The sequence below is a fragment of the Phoca vitulina genome, unplaced genomic scaffold, assembly GCF_004348235.1.
Source record: "Phoca vitulina isolate PV1807 unplaced genomic scaffold, GSC_HSeal_1.0 scaffold72, whole genome shotgun sequence".
Taxonomy (NCBI): domain Eukaryota; kingdom Metazoa; phylum Chordata; class Mammalia; order Carnivora; family Phocidae; genus Phoca; species Phoca vitulina.
In genome coordinates this window covers 6,765,213-6,779,513 of record NW_022589775.1, presented here as the reverse complement: position 1 = coordinate 6,779,513, position 14,301 = coordinate 6,765,213, and the positions used below count along the sequence as shown (strand labels likewise).

Below are 14,301 nucleotides of genomic sequence, written 5' to 3'. Positions count from 1 at the left end.
ATAGGTTCAAAATTCAGTGCCATATAGTGTATTTATTGCGGGCTTGAATGAGAATTGAAGAAATTCAGACAATTAAGTTTAATACCCATATATGATTATTAAGCCTGGCAAAATACAGAGATCGTTGAAACAGACATTTTAACTGAATAGGAGTTTTATAAAATTATACAAATCTTCCAAGTGATCATAAATCAATTCTCATTACAGGTACTTAAAGCAATTAAAAAGTCACACAAATTACACTTTTAAGGTTACAGTGTTTAATGTTTATCAAGTTAAATTTCTACAACTAGCAAGATAACACAGGAGCTACTAGGACTCAGATCACATCCTAGGGAATATTTACTTGGCGATCCCAATGACACCACAAGCCAAACGACTCCCGGCGTTTCCCGTCTGTGTACTTTCTTCATTGCCACCTTTGCCCAAGTCATCTCGTTTCTCGTGGACCTTTAAAAAGTTTTAAGAACATTAACATAGCACTGTCAAATTACCACCTATTCCCAACAATACCCAAAAGACTTAAGAACCACTTAATATTAGAAAAGATCACGTTAAGATAATCCTAGCAAGGAAATATGCTAATATTTGATCTAGTGCTAAACAATAGAAACTGCTACTCAAAGCTTTTTCTTCATAATACAGACTAAGTTCGTGTAAACACTAGGTAAGTGCTGCTATCTAAACAAAATACTAAGTTACAGGCTGCCATGTGCCAGTTTGAATCCTCTGAGAGAAATTTTAGTAGCCTGAGTAATAGCCTTCTTTTATAATAAACACTTTGGGGAAAAAAAGGGGGGGGGGGAATGAAAGTGAATTTCTAAAGAAACTCAAAATGTGCCTCATGAACTATGAGTCTGTAAATAAGAAGTATCTTCAACTATTTAATAGTGTTTTAGATTTGGCTCCTCAAACATTGATCAATGATTTTTCTGCTTCGCAACTATAGCTGAAGAAAACTCTAGGGTCACCTGGAAGGAAAGGACTACAGAACGTTAACTGTCCTCTGGGGCAGGCAACACAGAGCCTGCGCTACTTGGTGTCTGCGAGAACCAGATGCAGCTCCCGTGGGTAACTCAGGGCAACCGCTTCCCACACGTTAAACAGTGATGGTGACCTGCAAACATGAATAAATACTAACGCTGAGGTCCGTCTCAGATTTTAGACTTAACAAAATGTTCTGTTTAACTACAAGGGGGACACTCAATTGTGGCAGGAAAATCTGGCCATTTTAAAACTAGACAAAGACTACTGCTGTTTCCACAGTACACATCTAATATGACCAAATGTAACCTACTTAACGACCACAGTTCCACAGAAGAGTGTCATAACCACCTACATCATTAATTCATCTTCACTATAATCATCATATAAAGTAATTGCTTTTCCTAATCTGAACTAAAGGTACAATGTACGTGGATCCTTAGAAACCAGGATTAATAATCATGAACTCGTGAAAAGATACATGTCTGTGTATGAGAAGAAATGGTACGCATATCCTAGCATATGAAAACTCACCACCATTGTGCGGCCAATGATGGAATGGTCTCCTGAGAGTGTGATCAGATAATCTTCCAAGGACACGGTGGCCACACCATCCTTGCCAGCAGTCACATTGCCCAGGTCTCCAACATGCCTAACAGTTTTGAAAAAGCATCAGGAATTAGGACTGACTTCCATTTAACATCAGGCTAGTTGGTGAGTCAGATACGTAAGGGTGGACACTAAGGTGGATATGGAATGTATCAGGACCCACTCTTCCAGATTGACAGAATTTTGGAACATACACACACAACTAGAAACGACTTGACATTCTAGACACATTGCTCTTCAAACAAAACAAAATCTACAAAGTAATGCTCTGGGAAGAATCGTGGGATGGGGGCACATCTCTTATGTCAGAGGTAAAGTACCAAAGGGTAAACTCGGAATTACTGAGTTAAACCTGTTAATACTTGGCATGGCTAAGAATGCTATGTGCCAGGCCTCTGTTATTAAAATAAGTTAATCCCTGTCCTTAAATTTAATATTTTCCTGAAAGGCTCTCAGGAAACACACAAATGAACTCACTGAATTTTCAATATCAAATTTTTATCTACAAGGCTTCCTGTGTTTCACAATGATGGTTTATGTTGCTAGTGGTTGACAGTACCGTTTGTTATTCATGACATTTCCTGTATTAGTTCCCTTTGGCACTTGTATTAGTTCTATATTCAATAAATGCTACAAAACCAAATCGTCTTAATTGTCCCCATTTGTCAATTCCTCAGGCCAGAGAGTAAGCCGCTCTAGCACCTGGGGCCAAGGGGTTACTGGGGGGGGGGCAACAAATTCAAGAGCAGAGGTGGGGAGGCCTACTCACAGTTCCATCAGCATGCAATCTGCAAGTAGTATACCCATACTGACCCCAACAAGCCATCGCCATAATTTTAGTAACCGTTAAAGCGCTTTGTCACTCACCTCTCTTGATCTTTTGGCCCACCGTGTTTTTTGGATAGAGGATTAAAGTGAGGACCTGCACTGGTACAGCCTATTTGCCAAAAACAAAAACAAAGGTAGCCAAATTATGAATCAGAATTTCAAAATAAATTGTAAAAAGAAACTGGTCATTGCTAAAACCTCAAATACAGAAAATACTGACGTACCATCATGACTTCTAGGTTCATAAAAACAGGAAGCAACATCTTAGTATAAACAAAATAGGCAAGCAGTAGAAACAAATTCTAACTAGTGTGTAACACCAGTAAAGGTAATACCCTTCTCTGGGCTTTGGCTTCTTCACTGCCCTGTAAAATAAGAGGGCCAGGACTTGATCTTCATGGTTCTTCTATTATTAAAATCCCATGATTATGATCCTGGTTTATAAGGCAGAGAACCTTAACTACAAGAAACTTACCTCCCCAGCAACATACTACCAGCAACTACTGTTGGTGGCCTTTACTCGGTACAAGCAGAATATAAATGGCACCTTCTATCTATGAGCCAAGGCTGTTGCCTCACAGAATTCCAAGGGGCGGCATTCAGAATATATTCTGGAAAAATGGCGCTCCTGTGCTTCAGGGAAAGCCATTCTCACAGAACCACCACCACAGTGCAGGAGGTTCTTTAGTGACAGGCTTTCTTCACTCAGCAGGTGACAGAGAGTTTCCATTGTTTACAGCTTCAACCCAGCTTCCCCGGGGAGAAGACACACAGGTTAAGGGAAGTAGCACAGTAAATCAAAGACACAGGGCAAATGCCTCCCAAAGCAGAGGCAGTAAAAAAAGAGCAACCTGAGGAATTTCAATTGGCAAAATGGATCAAAGCTGGTCATTAAATCACAATTTTTATAGGAACCAAATTACAGAACATAAAAAAAAAATCCAGCAAGACGAATGAATCAGGTTCTCATCATAAAAAGTAAACACTGAGTTCAGGTTACTCGAATATATTAAAAGATGACTAAATACATTTAACCCATAAGCTTTTGTTAACTTGCTTCTAATCCGAAACTGAGAAAATGAAACTCAATCAAAAGCACCAATAGTTTACATTCTTTTTTCAGATTTTACCTTCTGTGCCACTAAGGCTCTTGTGTTGGAGGGATGGAGCTATTCTTACAGAGTAATGCAAATAAATGCAGACCCTGTGCTTGATGCATCCACCCTCAACCCCAGCTCACAAACACCTGAGATTACTATGGAAGGTAAGAAAGTAGGTTAATTTTTTGTTTTTTATTGTTTTCTTAAAAAATACTTGAAACTCTTTTTATAATCAAGGTATAAACATGTTTAAAAAACATCAACTTCGGGGCGCCGGGGTGGCTCAGTCATTAAGCATCTGCCTTCAGCTCAGGTCATGATCCCGGAGTCCTGGGACCGAGCCCTGCATTGGGCTCCCTGCTTAGCGGGAAGCCTGCTTCTCCCTCTCCCACTCCCCCTGCTTGTGTTCCCTCTCTCGCCGTGTCTCTCTGTCAAATAAATAAAATCTTAAAAAAAAAAAACCCACAAAAAAACATCAACTTCTTCCCCTCCTTTCCACACTTAAGAGTCACAAACCAGTTTTTTGGCTCATTTCCCTAAGGTTAACCTTAGTAATCCTACTGACTTTATTTTTTTTCCTGCATGTTGAGGGTTTTTAATGTTTAGGGGTAGCTCTACCCTGTCCTATTTATCTTACTAGCTGAAACAAGTAGGAGTCACTAGACCAACACAATACTCACCTTGGGTATTATCTCCAAACTGATGGACGTGGAATCCATGCTCGCCTTCGGTCAATCCTGTAATGGTTCCTGACACCACAACAGGCCCATTTCCCTTTAGTCAAAGAAAAGTGCAAAAAGTTTGAGAGAGCAAGTGCTTCTGAACAAAGAAAACAGTTGAATTACCTTTACCAATCACAGGAAAATGGAAGGAACATGGACGTGGGAGTCGAAAGATCTGTGTCCAAATCCCAGGCCTACCACTTTCTAGCAAGCTATTTAACTGTTCTAGGCTGGGGACCAACACAAGGGGGATGTGACCTTGTTCTAACAGAGCACAGGAGCCATGCAGCAGGTATCACAATTAATAGCACAGAAAACGCACCTAGCAGAGGGGCGAGTGAGCACAAAAATGGTGGATTTATAGACTTTGTAGGCTTGACTCCCTTACAATGGATATGTAACAAGAATAAGTTCTTTATTTTGTAAATGCTTTTGAATACATTATATTTGCACCTGCTGAATATATGAGTATATATCAAACTTTTTAACACAAATGGTAGCACATCATAGCACCTCGTTTTCTTCATGCAGACATTCTTCCGAGCAAACATACAGATTTGCCCTCAAAATAAGAAAAGAAAAAGACACCTTGGAAATGTCCAACTAGTTGCCGTAGGATCCCTGTTCTCCACTCACCCACTAGGGGGGTATTTATCAGTCTCCAGCATAGATATTTTTTATTAATAGCCAGAAAATATTCTATCCCACTTTCCCTGGGTGACTGATTCTGGTCTAAGCAACAGTATTGTTTTCCAAAGTCATTTTAGGCCCTCAAACCTAGATAACCTTTCCACTCGAGACCAAAAAGAAAGGGCAATAAAAACACTACAGCAGAAAAACACACAGGTATCGCCATGCAGGCAATGGTAATAGGTAATAGTGCTGCAGGGTGCATACAGAAATAAAAGAAGTTAACTTTTACAGCTAAGAGATCTTAGGAACAAAAATAAAATGCACACAGCATCCATACCACACAGTTATACACATGATGGTGTCTCTGTTTTTAGCTAGTTTTTTTTTTAAGATTTTATTTATTTATTTGAGAGAGAGAGAATGAGAGAGAGCACATGAGAGGGGTTAGGGTCAGAGGGAGAAGCAGACTCCCCGCTGCGCAGCGAGCCCGATGCGGGACTCGATCCAGGGACTCCAGGATCATGACCTGAGCCGAAGGCAGTCACTTAACCAACTGAGCCACCCAGGCGCCCTTTAGCTAGGTTTTTTAACAGCCAGGGCCAACAGTTAAAGAGGTGTTAGTCTTGAATATTTGACTTTCCATTGGATAAATACCACTGCTCAAAGGAAGTAGTATGTCAACTCCTGCCCCCTTCTTTGCTTTTCTTTTTGAGAAGAGACTAGGATTCTTCTAAGCTTAAATTCTGGAAAAACTAAAACATGAATGTTTCTCCCCAAAACGCACTGTGTTATCAACAGCATAGAGACAAAAGGGCAGGTTCTTCCAAGCCTCCATTAATGGGTAATGGGTAATGCACAGAGCACATATGAGCATTTCAACAGTAAGCTGCCTGGGTACAACCCTATAGGGGCCAGGCTGTTATTCTGACTGAAACAGGTCAGGGAAGCAAAAAGGAATATAAACTCAGTCCTGCAGGGTGCTGCCCTGAGCTAATGAGGGCTCAGTGTGGGCAGATCTCCAAATTTTTCAAGAAAAGCTAGTAATTTGGACTCACAGGTGAAAATTTGATTTTTAAAAATTGGAAATTAATCCAAAATTTTAACACTCTAGGCCAAACAAATACAGTTTATTTCCAATTTAACATTCCTGCATAGCCGTAGAGCTATAATGCTTAACTACACAAGGATCTTTTATCAGGTACAAACAGCACCACCAAAATGAAGTTTGGAACTTAAAAGACGGAGCCACACCCGCAACTCAGGGAAGGTAGAAAAACTCAATTATGTATGGATTCACAGCTTGGCTTCTGAAGGTAACACCCAAGCCATTTCTCCATGGCCAGAGGGAAGGTATCCCTCAGAGGCTTCTTAGATTCTCTAATACTGGCGAAATTACATAAGGAAAGAAGAGGAGCAAAACAAAGTCTGGCAACTGAAAACAGCAAAATTTAGTCAAATGACAAAGCCTTTTCCAGAAAATTTGGAAACCACTTAAAGGAAAAAATTAAGCTCCCTCGCATAAATTTCAAAGATTACTTTTCATGTCCTCTCACATTTCTGTAAGCCACTTTAAAAGATTAAATCTCATTCGTATATTAAATATTGTTATGATTATCAAGGCAAGTACAACAACAATTTTCCATCAGTTCCTAACCTAAGATTTCGGGGACAGTCTTATCACAAGCGCCTTCCTTGTAAAACATGTGTTTTGCAGTATTTTTTTTTTTTTTTAAGATTTTATTTGACAGAGAGATAGAGAGCACAAGTAGGCAGAGAGGCAGGCAGAGGGAGAGGGAGAAGCAGGCTCTCCGCCGAGCAGGGAGCGCGATGCGGGGCTCGATCCCAGGACCCTGGGATCATGACCTGAGCTGAAGGCAGCCGCTTAACCGACTGAGCCACCCAGGCGCCCCATGTTTTGCAATATTATTGAGTACTTCTGTATAGTTTATTTTTTGACCATTTCAGCAATGGGCCTATTGGTAGAGCAATTTCAAAACCACTTTACAGAGATGAATGCCCCAACAACAGAGTTAAGTGAAACTCTCCACATCTGACTTCCAACTCCCAAACCCCATCCACTACCCTCTGCCAGCAGTTCTCAATTCTTGGTGCAAACTAGTACTACTGTGGAAACTTTAAAAACAGCAATGGTCAGACTGCACCCTGACAGATTTTGATACAACTGATCTGGAGCTGGGCTCTGGAATCAACATTTTTTTAAAAGCTCCCCAAATGGGCCTACTGTGCCCCCAGGGGTTAAAAAAAAAAAAAAAAAAAAAAAATCACGGGTTTGGAAAACAACCAACAAGGGAGTCGATTAGCTCTCCGGAGGTGGAAAAGGAGCTTTGTCCAAGGCCATCTTCTCCGCCTTCACAGCCTGACCATGACCTACAGCAAGGGTCAGCAAACTTTTCTGTAAGGGGCCACATAAGGTCTCTGTCCTGTTAAAGTCAAAAACAAATGGAAACCAGCCTTGAAAATTCCCCGATCAGACAAAACGAATTTAGTCATACAAGCATAGCTTAATTGGCTTATTTTGCAAGACTAACTTGACCCCGGTCATTTCTTATTTATGCTTCTGGAAATCCTAAGCAAAAGCTAAAACTGCTTGAATCCCTAGGCCGGTATGTGGTAACCACTAACCAATTTCTCACCATTTAAGAAAACTATCATGACCCATCTCTGTGAAAAATAAACAGTCCCTGCCTTCTCACTATGTAAGCCGCTTTATGACAATATACCCCTCATCCTCATTCCATGGTTTGGTCTGAGTGCTCCCGGTTCACGACTATCTTCCGGTGTGTGTGCACATTAAGCTTTTACTAATTACTACTTCAGGGACTCAATGCTTTCATTTCTGCCTCGACAGTCACATGATGCTTGTTTTTCAGGACCCTTGGAACTAACCAAGTACCAGCCACCCTCTTAGCTCCGGGCCTGTACAACACCCTCCCCGGGACCGGCTGTGCCCACAGGCTGCAAGCTGCAGACCCCTGAGCGGAAAGGAAGCCCCAAAATGCGCTAACGGATGCGACTGTGCCCAGGTGGCCCTGCCGCACTCCCCGCCCCCGTCCCCGCCCCCAAGGGCGGGCCAGGCCCGGGACTGCGCAACTCGAGTCCGCAGGAGCCTCAGAACCCAGAAAACGACCCCGAAGGGAAGGGCCACAGCCTCTTCAAATACGTCACGTCTCCGCCCCGGCCTACAGACGCCACGGAGGCGGCCCAGGCCCTCGGGCCAGGCGGCCTCCGCCCTCCTTCCCGGGCCCGCGCTCCGAGCAACCCCCCCAAGGTCGGCCGCTGCTCCTTCCCTGCACCCGCGCCCAGGCCTCGCCACGCACCGCCGCCCCCGCCGGGCCCGCCCGGTGACTCAGCATTCGGCCGCCGCACCGCCGCGGGGCAGAGGCCTCGGGCGGCGCGAACCCGCAGACCCGACGCGGCGGGGGCGTGACGAGGGCGGCGCGAGGCCCGGCCGGCCGCCGCTCGGGGGCACAGGTGCGCGGGCACGGCCTCGCCGCCGGCCTCCGGCCGCCGCCCCAGCCCTTGCCTTCTGCACGAAGTGGATGATGCCCTCCACCGGGCCCTGGCCCTTCAGCACGCACACGGCCTTCATCTCCATGACTCGCGAGGCCGCGCTCCGGTCCGGCTTCCGAAGGCCGCGAGGACGCCGAAGACAGCGGAGGACACCGCAGAAGACGCCGACGCAAACCGAGGTGGTCGCGCCGCGCGCCCTTATAGGCCGGAGCTCCGCGCCCCGCCCACCCTGGCCCGGAACCAATCGCCGCCCGCGCGCTCAGCCCGCTCCCCACGAGGCGTCGGCACGCGAGTGGCCAGGAGTGACCGGCCGGGGGCGGGACCAAGGGGCCGCGTGGGGATCCTTGCGTCCCACGCCGCCGGCTCCCTCCGCCCCGCGGCTCTAAAACGCCCAGAAACATGGAATTGTGGAAAAATCCGGCCTTTCCCTTCCAACCCGTAGATGACAGTACGCGAAATTGGGAAAATGAGGTATACGTGGCACGCCTTTATTAAGTCACTTTGTGTGGAAATGTCATTGGTTTTAAGAACGTTGTCTCATCTGTTTCTTAGAAATTGGCTCATCTGTTAAATTGGGACGCGTCGAGCTGGGTGCTTTTTGTCGTTTCACTTCTTGTGTTTTGGGTTTCCGAGGGTGTGTTGAGTCGGCGCATCTCAATCCCTGCCCTCGCCTTTTCTTCCCTGCAGTTTTTTTTTTAGTCCTTAGCACACAGCGTTACCAGTTTGGTTCGCGGAATTCTGTGTTCTTGTCACCTTTTCCCTGTTTGACAAGGCCCACAGCCGTAAAAATACCAAATCGTCAGCACACTGACTTCTGCACCTCTCTCGGGTGTTGTCGGGCTCTCCTGCCTCAACAGTCAGGGAGAAGGGCAGAGTGGGTACACAGGTTACACCCCCACACGCGCAATCTTACTTAGCCTTCTCGGGAGCTATTTCTTTTCTTTTCTTTTTAAAGATTTTATTTATTCACTGTAGAGAGAGAGACAGAGAGAGAGCGTGAGCAGGGGAGAGAGGCAGAGGCAGAGGCAGAGGGAGAAGCCGGCTCCCTGCTGAGCTGGGAGCCAGGACCTGAGCTGAAGGCGGATGCTTAACCATCTGAGCCACCCAGGCTCCCCCAAGGGAGATATTTCAAAAACATGAAATGACCAAACAGTACAAACTATTTTTGTGTATTTTAAGGATAAACATACTCACTGTGTGCTCTGAAATGTCCACAAAGATGTACAGGAGACTGTAGCACCTTTTATTAAGTTCTCTTAGAATTTTTTTCACAACGGCCATGAATTTGTTCGCACAGATAGGGCTTTGAGACTCCTACCCGCCCTCCACCCCCCCCCACACACACACTTCTGTTGGGAGAATAATTTGATAAGCCATGGGGGCTGGGGGTATGGAGGGGAGTAGAGTCTTCATCTTCCATCCCCACAGGGCATGCCTGATGGAATGCCAACAAAGGTGGCTGAACTGTTTTTGGAGGAAGGGGTGAGTTTACCTTCACGTGGAAGTGTGCATTAGACTCAGCCAAAGGGCTTGTTAAACTGCAGGTTGCTGTGTTTGACTCGGTGCGTCTGGGATGGGAACCCAGAACTTGCATTCCTGACTTGTTCCCAGGTAGCACTGGTGCTGCTGGCCTGCGACCTCACTTTGAGAACCTGACTTGCAGGTGTTTCTCTTGCCCAGTGAAGCAGGCAAGTTGGGGCCAAGAGCTGGACCTACTCGACTCCAAAGAAGAGATGGGGAAAGTGTCCTGAAAAGAAAAGTGGAAACAAAGAGACCGGGACAGGGACCAAGAAGGGACAGACCTAAAGGAGAACAGCTCTGCCTGCTGGGGATTTCTGTTCTGTTTGCCTTGTGGGATTTTTAAATCCTCCCCATTTCCTGAGAACTCTTCACCACAATCTGTATTTCCTTCTAATGCTCATTCAGGAGGATTCAGTTGTAAGGATGACAAAATACTGAGGCCTAATTCAACGCCAGAGTGAAACAAGGACAGGGGCTGCTTCAGCCGCATGTGGGCTACACTTTATCCTATTTACTTATTTAAACCCTTGGATTCTAAGGCGTCCTCTATCAAACATACACAATCCACATTTTTTATCAGCCTCTAGAAAGTGCACATATTTGTAATTTTCCCGCTTGTACTTACTAGTATTCGCCAGATAATTGGTGTATGCTAGTAAGTTGCATAAATGTGCAAATGCTAGCCAAATGGCCTTTGCCCAAGGTCTAATTTTCTTTGGGTTCCAGGAAGTTAGAGAGTCAGGTGTCAGTTCATTATATGAGCTTGCCAGGGGATCAGCCCAGGGACCAACCCCTGGATACAAAGAGCAGCCCTGGGACAGGGAGTTGGTCCTCTTTTGAGATATTCAGATGAAGCCTGGACAGCCCCCTGTTTTGGTCAGTGGAAGGGCTTTGTCTCCTACAGGTTTAGAGGACCCCAGAGGGTACTCTAAATTCATTCCCAGTACTGCCCTCCCACCTGCACAATGGAGTCCCTGGCCCTGGGCCCGTACTTTAGAAGGCTCTGTTCTGTCCCTCCCCAAGCCAGATATCCTATGAGGGAGAGTCTGTGGAGCCAAGAGGGTATTCCCACCCAGAATCTTACCCCTCCTTCTAGAACAGGATTAAGGAATTTAAATACAGGCATACCCCATTTTATTGTGCTTCACTTTATTGCACTTTGCAGATGTATTTTTTATGAACTGAAGGTTTGTGGCAACCCTGATTGAGCAAGTCTGTGGGCACCATTTTTCTTTTCTTTCTTTTTTTCCCCCAAAGATTTTATTTTTAAATCATCTGTATACCCAATGTGGGGCTCAAACTCACAACCCTGATATCAAGAGTCACACACTCCACTGACTGAGCCAGCCAGGCACCCACTGGCACCGTTTTTCCAGCAGCCTTTGCTCACTTCATGTCTCTGTGTCACGTTTTTGGTAATTCTTGCAATATTTCAAACTTTTTTATTATCCATTATATTTGTTACGATGATCTGTGATCAGTGATTATGAACTGGCTGAAAGCTCAGGTGATGGTTAGCATTTTTTAGCAATAAGATATTCTTAAATTAAGGTATATACATTTTTTTAGACATAATGCTATTGCACATTTACTATTGTGTGTGTAAACATAACTTTTACATGCACTGGGAAACCAAAAATTTCATCCAACTTCCTTTATTGCAATATTTACTTTATTGCGGTGGTCTGGAACCAAACCCACAATATGTCCAAGGTATCTTGTGATCTTGAACGGTATTTGTGTCCAACCTACAGCAGGATATCTCAGTCTTGGCACTGTTAACATTTTGGGTCAGATAACTACTTGTGGTGGCCATCCTGTACCTTGTAGGATGTTTAGTAGCATCCCTGGCCTCTATCCACTAGATGCTCCTAACACCCCCCTCCTCAAGCTGTGACAAACAAAATGTCTCCAGAAATTGCCAAATATTCCCTGAGGGGCAAAATTGCCCCCAGTTGAGAACTGCTGTTCTAGAACATTCACTGAATACTTAAGACATTGGAATTTCTTGGCATCCTCGGTCTGTTTCCAGGGCCTACACAGGCTAAAGATGGACTGTGCCACCGTGGGTATACACCTAAGTTTGACCATAGGCCCCCTCAGTGCGACATGGAGCCTGCAGTGGGGAAAGAAGGAAAGACAGGGGGGCTGGCTCTCATTCTATCGCCACCTTCCTCCATAGAACTCAAGAAGTCCAAGAATGCCATATTTGAACCTGCCTTCCAGGTCTTTATTAAGATATATTTGCTAAACCAGAAGATAGGATATATTTTATCTGGCTGTTATCTTGATTTATATCATTTAAATAATCTAGTGTATGGTGTGAGGGCCTCCATTTTTGCTCTTACCCCAGTCTAGTAAATATTAGGGCAGGCCTATTCATTTTGACCTTGAGATTCCGTGGTGGCTTTGGAGTGCTCCTGCCCCAAAATTTTGTGCCCCAGAGTTCATGTGTTTCAAACTGCAGTGTGACCAGAGTACTCAGGTAATTTTGAAAAGTTCACTTTTGTACCAGGCCAATCCTATTGAGAGTCATTATCTCCAAGAAGTCAAAAAAATCCAAAAGTAGGTTGGGTTGTCTTGAGGCCCAGAATGTGGCCAGAATCTGACAGTCAGAATGGGGCACGAGTAATCCAGAGAGACTTTGATTTTATAGGGAATGATGAGGAGGGACAGATGTCTCAGATATCACTGCAGCCTGAGTGGATGACTGAGCAGCTTACGGCGTGTCTTTCTGGCATTCCTGAGAATATAAAGTCAGTGTTTGGGGACCTCTTAGTTAGGATGTGAGTGAGAAGGATGTAGACCAGAAGTTCAGTCTTACATTTCTTTTCTTTTCCCCTTCCTCCTCTTCTTTTCCTAGGGTTCGTTTTTCTATTTTTCTCCTTTATCTCTTCTCTCTCTTCCCCTAAATCATTTTTATTTCTGTGACTCAAGGCAATTTTCCCTTTATACCTTCATCATTCTCAGTAAATATGTAGTTTTCTATTAATCTCCTTCACATCACACATCACAAAGGGATTATTACACGGCCTTTGCTTATGAAAGACATATTTTTTTAAGATTTATTTATTTATTTATTTTAGAGAGAGAAAGGGAGGGAGGGGCAGAGGGAGAGGGAGAGAGAGCATCTCAAGCAGACTCCCTGCTGAGCATGGAGCCGACGTGGGGCTCAATCTCAGCATCCTGAGATCATGACCTGAGCAGAAATCAAGAGTTAGGTGCTCAACTGACTGAGCCACCTAGCGCCCCCCAAAAGACATATTTTTATGTGACTTGTAGGAAAATGCCAGAGTTAGGGAAAATTCAAAAGAAGCAAAGTACAAAGAGAGGTTTTTAAACGCTAAGAAACAAATGCACTAACAATTAGGAAGCAAAGGAGAAACAAGAAGTGGCATTAGCTAGTTCTGCCTGCAGCTACTAAAATGCAGATGTCACTAATCCCCAAAACTGAAACCTATTACCAATAAACCCTGTAGGAAGATTATATCACAGAATCATGACGTATCTGAGGCATTCTTAAAAGTTGGAAAGTGAAAAGTGTAAAAATTAATGTAGATCGCTAGTAAGCAGGAGTGAACAGTCTGCGATTAGAAGTTTGCAAACTGTAATTGCAAGTTAGCTGTATATTTAATAATCTTGTCAATAACCTTTGTCATAGGCTATATTTTTAGCAGTTCCAGCCTGGGCTCTGGCTCAGTCTGGCCCACTGTATCTTCCTGGATAATCCTCTCTAGACCTCAGCTGTAAATCACAGGTACCTGGGCTGCACATTAGAACTACCTAGGAGCTTTTTTGAAAACACTGGGCTTGGGCCCAATTACATTCAAATCTTCAAATTGTATATATATAAGCTATAAATGCACATTATGTTCCTGTAAGACATAAGAAACTAACAATGATTTGGGGTGCCTGGGTGGCTCAGTTACCTGACTGCCTTCAAGTCGGGCTCCCTGCTCAGCAGAGAGTCTGCTTCTCCCTCTGCCCCACCCCCTCCACTCGTCCATGTGCACTCTCTCACAAATAAATAAATAAATAATCTTAAAAAAAAAAAAGAAGAAACTAACAATGGTTTGCATTGGGAATATGCCACTTACCTTGGCACTTCACGTGAGAAAAATGCACCTTTATTTGGTTAAACAAGGATAACCAGGTTTCTGTTACATGTAGTCAAAAGCAGTTTCTAACTGATAAAGATGAGAAGGCACCAAAGAAGTTTTAGCAGGAAGCAGTATCAGTATGTCCATGTGTAAGAATGATCCCTGGGCGGGGGCGGGGGGGGCGGCTGCCTGGGCGGCTCAGTCGGTTGAGTGTTGGACTCTTGATTTCGGCTCAGGTCATGATCTCAGGACTATGGGATCAAGCACTGTGTG

At 44.4% G+C, this 14,301-nt stretch overlaps 2 protein-coding genes across 2 annotated transcripts in view; one reads left to right on the top strand and one right to left on the bottom strand.

The window, feature by feature from the left end:
* Positions 1-63: 63 nt before the first annotated feature.
* SOD1 (superoxide dismutase 1) lies at positions 64-8,629 on the bottom strand. The gene is made up of 5 exons (XM_032393272.1): positions 8,421-8,629; positions 4,202-4,295; positions 2,461-2,530; positions 1,519-1,636; positions 64-450 (listed from the first exon to the last, which is right to left on the bottom strand). Exons 1-5 carry the CDS (start codon positions 8,490-8,492, stop codon positions 343-345), a joined length of 462 nt encoding a protein of 153 aa, XP_032249163.1. The 5' UTR covers positions 8,493-8,629; the 3' UTR covers positions 64-342.
* Positions 8,630-8,727: 98 nt separating this feature from the next.
* The window catches only part of LOC116624984, a 30,161-nt gene continuing 24,587 nt past the window's right edge, over positions 8,728-14,301 (top strand). Inside the window, exon 1 of the mRNA XM_032393273.1 lies at positions 8,728-8,878. Within this exon, the coding sequence (XP_032249164.1) occupies positions 8,850-8,878 (29 nt within the window). The 5' untranslated portion in view covers positions 8,728-8,849. The remainder of the gene's footprint in view (positions 8,879-14,301) is intronic.